Raw genomic sequence first — 8380 nt, forward strand, 5'->3', positions numbered from 1 at the left:
ATATGGGAAAGTAGACACAAATAAAATGGAATGAGGAGTTAAAGTACAATTCACTTCTCCCACCAACTAAATGACGTAAAGTGTAAAAAAGCGCATTTACTAAGATGGTAATTCTTTAAAAAATTACAAACGAGGTAAAAGAAAAATAGTCTCAAAATTCGGAAAAGTCAAAGCAACTAAAGAAAAAAACGAAACTGTTATCGGTTTCCTTCCCATTTCCAACTAATAAACCCACGTCACTGAATTCCAATCACACGTGGCCGTTCCCATGCTTATCTCATCAATCTCATCATCTCCACCCTCCAATCTCTTTTTCCATCACATCCTTCTCAGCCCTCTGATCGTTTCTGTTTTCCCATTTCCCAAAATACCCTCACTTTCTTCTCTTATTTACACTCCCTACCCCTCTCTACCGCTACTGGCCTACACTCTTCTCTCCTTTTTACCATTCATGCAATGTAATGGAACGGATTTCGAGGAACTTTTCAGCACTTTTGGCCTTTAGATTGCTCCGCCTCACTACATTCATTTCTGTTTTTTTTTTCTTCTTCTTCTTCTATCTTCGTTTTTTTCAGGTTTTTCTCTGGTTTTAGCATTGCATTTTGAGCTCTTTTGTTTCATTTTGGTGGTTTCTACAGTCTCCGGTGGATGATCGCTGCCGGTTGTGTTTAATAAGGTCTGTGATTTGATTGGACTTTGTCTTTGGTTTGGATTATTATTACTTTATTTCTGTCTATTGTTGTGATGATTGATGATAAACGGTTGCGTTTGGTGAGCGAGGTTTTGAGGAAGGAGGATGATTGGTTTTTGTGTAATGGTAAATGGTTAATTGTTGATTGGTTTTGTTTTTTTTTTTCAGCTTGAATTTTAGTTATAGGTATTTTCATGGCTGTTTGGGGGGGGGGGGGTTGTTTTTCTCTCTCTGGCTCTGTCGATTAGGGAGAATCTTTATTTCTACTGTGCTTTCCTCAGCTGACGGCATTTATTATTAATGAAGGGTTTCTCCATTTTTACTGATGATATGATTGGTGTTTCTCAGAGGTGGAGCAGTGAAAATTCAGCTACCACGATGATGATGATGACCTCCTTTTCCAATTTTTGCTGAATCTCTGTAAGTGTGTACATGATGATTGCGAAATTGATTGGGGTTTTCAGATGAACTGAGAGGATTCTCTTTTGAAACGAAAAACAAAAAACTATGATCAGTGTTTCTATGTCTTAACTTTGAAGTGACCCTCAGCTGTGAACTTTGAAAGGGAAGAATTAATATATGATGGGATTTTATTTAATTTTTTTTATTGTTTATATTGATGCTAATTCATACGTTGTGTTAGAATAATGGCTGAGTTATAAATTATGGGTTTTTTTTGTTTGGGTTGCAATCTTGCAGATATTCTAATTATTTTTCTTGGTGAAAATTGTTGAAGCGGCTCTCAGCTGTTGGGTGATAAAGGATGGTTAAAACTAAAAGGCGTGTATATGAATTCAAGCATCCGTTCAATGATTATCGTAATATTCGCCTCTCTCTCCTTTCTTTTCATTTTACCTTCCGGTGTTGCCATGATAATACCTTCAACTATTCTGAGGGTTCAGTTCCAGAGGTTGACAATCCAATATTATTCATGCTATCTCTGTTGGTTTTGTTCGTTATATATACACAAACACACATACATTTATTTAACTCTCATGTATTTTATTTTTCTTGTTATCGTTGAAGATTGATTAATATAGCTGACCAAGAAAAGAAAAGAAGCATTTGACTGTTGCAGTTAATTATCATCTAGCTAGCATGGGAAATTTAAACGGTGGCAGTTCCTTTTGACATGTTAATGGTTGTTGCTAAAGTTGCATCCACTGTCTCGTTGCTTAAGTTCTGACTTACACACCGTTTTGTTTGTCAAGTTTGTGTTGATGGTCTTTTGGAATTTTCAAAACAAATATGCTCCTTTTAGTAACATATGTGAGATAAATCCTTTGAGATGTTCCATAACACGGTACATTCAGTTCATTTGGGCTTGTCAACTTTTTTGTCGTCCAACTTTAATTTATAAGCATTTCAAAAGTTAAACTTTTCAGTTAATACTCTAATTTCTTTCTGAAAGCATTCGAGGCAATGTGCTGCGGGTCTTGGCAAGCTGTGGAGAAAATAAGAATTCGTAATGGTTTGATAACCCTTCATTTAGTGAATGATCAGTTTATGGTTTTGGAAAGAGGCCCCTACTCGGATTTTCGAGTTAGGTCGAGACAGGCAACCTCATCCGACTGCACCTGTTTTCTACGACCGGGTGTTGATGTTTGTGTTCTCTCTTCCTCTCACAACATGGAAAATTTGGACATGCAAGGTCCACAGCCTGTAAGTGATCTTCTCTTCAACTTTCTGAGCTAGTATTAGCCTAGTAATGCCCATAAATTTAGCCCCTTAGTTTTCAGAGTCTTCAACTGCTTGGTTGTTATTCCTCAGCTTTTTGTAATTTAACATTTCCTCATTATTGATGTTCTAATATCTGAAATATTTTAGGTTTCACGAAATGAAAATAATTTTTGTTTTGTTCAATCTGTTGAACTTCTTCGTCTTCAAATTGCTTATGTACAATTTTTGCAAGTATTACATTTCTTCTGTAATTATATGTTGCTTTGTTTCATATTTGTTGGAATTCCAGATTAGATCCTTTTCACGTGTTGTTTGAAATTTTAATACACTTGAAGTATTTTCAGTGTTCATGCCATGTGTTAAGTTCCTTTTGCATATAAGATACGTGCAGGTTAATTTGAAGTGTTTTGCAAAATCACCTTTTTTTCCTTCCTTTTTTGGGTTAACTATCTAAACATTTTTGTACAGAAATTTGTCAATGCTGAGTTTATGTCTTTTTTAAAGTGTTGCATTTCCTGTACATGTAAAACACCTGCATTTCTCTGAGCCTCTGTTTTTTCTATAGATTGCAATTTCTCCTGCTATTAATATTGACATGTCACTTATTATCCCGCAAAAGGAAGATAACTTCATACTAATTTAGAGTGTGTTTCATTACCAGGCCTATGGAAAAAATGCCAATTATAAACTTACTAAAATACTGAAGTTGCTTTTAGTGAATTCCACAAAGTTGAAATGGTTAGTGGTCTTAGCTCCAGAATGATTTCTGGTTTATGGTTTTGGCTCCAGAAGATTCATATATATTTGGAAAAATCTTGTTCTTTATCTGGAGCTTAATAAACAGGATTGCTTTCTTAGGTGTGGATCGATGCTAAAATAAGCTCAATTGAACGGAGGCCTCATCAAGCTGGGTGTTCATGCCAGTTTTACGTCCAATTGTATGCTGATTCAAAACCCCTTGGTTCAGAGAAAGGATCACTCTGTAAAGAAATTGTAGAAATGGGAATAGATCAGATATCCATACTCCAAAGGGTTAGAAAGAACTTCTGTGAAGGTCAATACTACCGATGGGATTGCTCTGAGGACTCCTCTTTGTTGCCAAAAACAAAACTACTTTTGGGAAAATTTCTTTCCGACCTATCGTGGTTAATAGTTACATCAGCATTGAAACATGTCACCTTTGATGTAAGATCATTGGATAACAAGATCTTGTATCAAGTTTTAGAGAGTAACCAAAAGAGCACATCAGTAACTTCTGAAAAGATTTTACATACTGTAAACTTTAGAGATGATGATGGTATGCTTATTCCGATAATACATCAGCTAGATACCTCTGATAACATCGAGATACCTCCTGCAGAGCATGCATTTGACAATCGACTTCATTCCTTTACTGATCCTGTGGACTTAAGGCGTTCAAAACGGCGTAATGTTCAACCTGATCGTTTTCTTGGCTGTGATAGTCTTGACGAATCAGAAATTGACTACAGTGGAACTAGGATATATAAAAATGACCAATTGAATGATGATGAGATGACATTACCACTTGCTTGCCTATTTGGGACGCCTGTAAGCTCTTCAAAACTGAAGATTGAAAATGAAAGTAACCACCATTCCAATAAAGTGAGTGTACACGATGACCTCTCTGTTTTCAAGAATAGAATAAAGTCTTTGGAAATGAAATCAGGAATGAGTGATGAAGTAGAAGATAAAAATCAACTTGCCATAGTTCCTTTACTTGATGAACAGCCAATAGCATCTGATCCATATCCTAATGTTGCCAACAGTTGCGGTAATTATACAAAACAGATAACTGAAATGTCAGCCACATATTATTACATTAACAACAAAAGCAAAATCCGAAAAAGAAAGTTTTCGGACTTTCAAGATGTGGACTTTGAGAATGATATTGATAGCTGTAGAGCAAAAACTTCGAGTAGTAAAGGTAGGAGGCCCAGTTATCATTCCATAAGTTATAAAGAGGATGGGCATCCCAAAGAAAGACAATGGCAGAAAAGGTCCTTAAGTGCAGGTGCATACAAGGATTTGATTAATTCCTTCTTGAAGAATATTGATTCAACAATTAAAAAAGAAGAGCCGCAAATAATTGATCAGTGGAAAGAATTTAAGAACAAAAGCTGCTTGGATAAAAAGATCGAGATGGAAATGCCCTCTAATGAGAAAGAGGAAGAAAGCTCTGAGATTGAAATGTTGTGGAGAGAAATGGAAATATCCCTTGCCTCTAGTTACCTTATTGATGCCAATCAGGTAAACAAATTAAACATAAATAATCTTATATTGTTTCCATTTAAATGAATATTCATGATAATGCTCATTCAGATTGCCAAGAGTTTATTTTTCAGGGATTTAGTAATGGAACATCAGTGGAGCCTGAACAGAAACCAAGCAAATGGTGCAAGCATGAGTTCAAATTGAATGAAGAGATTGGGATGCTCTGCCATATATGTGGTTTTGTGAGCACTGAAATTAAAGATGTATCAGCACCATTTGTAAGTCAAACTCAAAACTCTAGAATGCTGTGTATTCTTCAGTAATCTTCCTATCCGGCTACCTTGTCTGGGAACTTTTGGTTATCTCTATATTTGTCCATGTGCATACTTCTCTAGAAAATAAATTATGTGATGTAGGCTATGCTCGTAAAACGTTGTTTTAATGATTTGGTGTCACATCTATAGTTTCATTCTGGCTGTATCCCTCTATAAGTCTGCGTTGGTCTTTTTAACCCTCCTCATTATTCTTTTGTGCAAAATGTAATTTGCATATGATGAACTAAGTTGTATTTGGTCCACCTTTATATTATGCCGGCTCCAAAATTTTGCAAGCTATTGTTGGTGTTTCTTTTTTATGCTCCCTCAATAGGTATTGACTACCTTGTTCTCTCTATAGATGCAACACATGAGCTGGAGTACAGAAGAGCGGCGGATTGAAGAAAAAGATACAGAGCACAACAGCGACGAAGAGGAGGAGATGAATATTTTCTCTGGCCTTCCTTCTTCTGATGATACCTTGTCAGAAGAAAATGATAATGTCTGGGCCTTGATCCCCGAATTCAGAAATAAATTACATATCCACCAGAAAAAAGCATTTGAGTTCCTGTGGAAAAATATTGCTGGTTCTATGGTTCCAGCTCTCATGGATCAAGCAACTCGTAAAATAGGTGGTTGTGTGATATCCCATACACCAGGAGCTGGAAAAACCTTTCTTATCATCTCGTTCCTTGTTAGTTACTTGAAACTGTTCCCAGGGAAAAGGCCCCTTGTCCTTGCTCCAAAGACAACTCTATATACGTGGTACAAGGAGTTTATCAAGTGGGAGGTTCCTGTGCCAATTCATCTAATACATGGTCGTAGAACCTACCGAGTTTTCCGGGCAAACTCAAAACCAGTGACCTTTGCAGGTCCAAGGCCTACAGATGATGTCATGCACATCTTGGATTGCCTGGAAAAGATAAAGAAGTGGCATGCACATCCAAGTGTTCTTGTTATGGGCTATACGTCATTCCTTACATTAATGAGGGAAGATGCAAAGTTCGCACACAGAAAGTACATGGCCAAAGTTCTGCGCCAAAGTCCCGGTATCTTAATATTGGATGAGGGGCATAACCCCAGGAGTACCAAGTCCAGGCTGAGGAAAGTTTTGATGAAAGTTGAAACGGACCTCAGAATACTCCTCTCAGGGACATTGTTTCAAAATAATTTCTGTGAATATTTCAATACCCTTTGCTTGGCAAGACCCAAGTTTGTGAATGAAGTGTTGAAGAAACTAGATCCCAAATTCAAGAGGAAGAAAAAAAAAGCTCCACACTTGCAAGAAGCTCGGGCAAGGAAATTCTTTCTAGATAAGATAGCTCGGAAAATTGATGCAGGTGATGAAGAAGACAGGAGGGATGGTCTGAATATGTTAAGAAATATGACAGGTGGGTTTATTGATGTTTACGAAGGTGGCAGTAAGGATGGTCTTCCTGGTTTACAAATTTACACCTTACTAATGAACACAACTGACATTCAACAAGAAATTTTGAATAAACTTCACAAGATAATGGCTCAATTCCCTGGATACCCCCTTGAGTTAGAACTCCTCATAACCCTTGGTTCAATACATCCTTGGTTAGTAAAAACTGCAGTGTGTGCCAACAAATTTTTCACTGATAGAGAAATGATGGAGCTAGATAGATACAAATTTGATTTGAGGAAAGGATCAAAAGTGATGTTTGTTCTGAATCTTGTGTATCGTGTCGTCAAGAAGGAAAAAATTTTGATCTTCTGCCACAACATTGCACCCGTCAGACTATTTGTAGAGCTGTTTGAGAATGTGTTTAGGTGGAAGAGAGGCCGTGAAATCTTGGCCCTCACAGGAGACCTCGAGCTGTTTGAACGAGGTAAAGTGATGGATAAGTTTGAAGATCCAGTGGGGCCATCCAAAGTTCTTCTTGCTTCAATCACTGCTTGTGCAGAAGGCATAAGTTTGACAGCAGCTTCACGAGTCATCCTACTAGACTCGGAGTGGAATCCTTCAAAGACAAAGCAGGCCATTGCTCGAGCTTTTCGTCCTGGCCAGCTTAAAGTGGTTTATGTCTATCAACTACTAGTAACTGGCACACTGGAAGAAGACAAGTACAAGAGAACTACATGGAAGGAATGGGTGTCGAGTATGATTTTCAGTGAGGCATTTGTGGAGGATCCTTCTAAATGGCAAGCAGAAAAGATTGAAGATGACGTTTTAAGAGAGATGGTGGAGGAAGATAGAGTCAAATCATTTCATATGATTATGAAAAACGAGAAGGCTTCTACTGTGATCAGGGAATTAAAGGACTAGCATCTCAATATCATTGTAAGTTAATACTCTTCTCTCTCTCTCTCTCTCTTTTAGTCTTCTCTTTTTCATATGATGATATGTATGAATAATGACGTCTCCCATCCCCTCCATCATCATGTTTATTAAATAGATGTTTGTGTAATAAGATGAAAGTTGTGTTATTCTTTACTGATTATCATTTTATAGTGCAATTTTGAAGTTTAGTGGATTTCATTGCATAACTGAATTGGCTTTCCTATGTATGAGTCTGACTTGATGTACTCTTATCTCAACCATTCTGCTAAAAAAAACTGCTAATTTTGGAGATCCTTGTTTTGGGAATTTGGATTAGCATATTTGCCAATTTACATCTGATATGACTCATTCATAACTATAACTATCAGACATCATGAAAACATGATATTTTACTGCTTTGAATTTTTCAAGTTCAATTATATAGGAGCCTTTGACTGTTCCATATGATTGCTTGGGATTAAGTTGGTTTTTGTTTTCTTTCTTCTTAGCTCAATGGAAGTATAAAACTTGTACTATCAACCTCGAAGTCAGATGTTCGATTCCTCCCCTCCACATATCATAAACAAAAATAAGCTTCATCAGAAAGAAAGTTTGGTTAAAATATTGTTATGGTCCATTTATTTTAAAACTTGTTCTAAATAGTTCATGTATTTCTTAGGGTTCAAATTTAGTCGATGTACTTTCTAATTAGTTCATGTATTACTTTCTTCTTAGTTTCTAACGTGAAGTCTATTAGTCTTTTGCCTATATACTTGTTTGTGTCTTTTCTTTAATTAAAATTATCGTTATTATTTTCTTGATATTTGAATATACCAAAGCTAATATGGAACAGGATCGAAAATCTCTTGTCCAAAAATTCACTTTTCTTTTTCAAGTTTCATTAATTCTCTTATGCTTTTGATTGAATGTCACCAAACATTTTTATGTTCTCGAGTAATAATAAAAATTGAAGTTGGTAAGTTATTTTTTTAGTTCAGGTGGTAGATTTAATCTTGGATCTTTAAAGGGGCAGTTATTGTCTTTATCTATCTATTGAATTATGCTTGGATTAGCTTAAGGTGACAAGTTATTTGTTGGGTATGGTAATTGGATGTGTGGTGTCTTTTTTCTAACCATTGTGAAAGTGGAGAATCAAACCATTGATTTTGAAAACAGTAA

At 36.3% G+C, this 8380-nt stretch overlaps 1 protein-coding gene across 4 annotated transcripts; it reads left to right on the forward strand.

Moving 5' to 3' along the window:
- Positions 1–439: 439 nt before the first annotated feature.
- On the forward strand, positions 440–7969 carry LOC103495154 (SNF2 domain-containing protein CLASSY 2-like). 4 transcript variants are annotated; one of them, XM_008456621.3, is made up of 8 exons: positions 440–676; positions 1040–1111; positions 1391–1509; positions 2103–2353; positions 3230–4639; positions 4735–4881; positions 5279–7222; positions 7711–7969. In XM_008456621.3, the coding sequence occupies exons 3-7, from the start codon at positions 1455–1457 to the stop codon at positions 7205–7207; spliced, it is 3792 nt and encodes a 1263-aa protein (XP_008454843.2). In that variant the 5' UTR covers positions 440–676; positions 1040–1111; positions 1391–1454; the 3' UTR covers positions 7208–7222; positions 7711–7969. The 4 variants fall into 4 exon arrangements, with proteins under 4 accessions (XP_008454843.2, XP_008454845.2, XP_008454846.2 ...); XM_008456623.3 differs by having other exon boundaries at positions 1428–1509; XM_008456624.3 differs by having other exon boundaries at positions 1438–1509.
- The last annotated feature ends 411 nt before the right edge of the window (positions 7970–8380 follow it).

Source organism: Cucumis melo, chromosome 10 (genome assembly GCF_025177605.1).
Source record: "Cucumis melo cultivar AY chromosome 10, USDA_Cmelo_AY_1.0, whole genome shotgun sequence".
Classification (NCBI taxonomy): Eukaryota; Viridiplantae; Streptophyta; class Magnoliopsida; order Cucurbitales; family Cucurbitaceae; genus Cucumis; species Cucumis melo.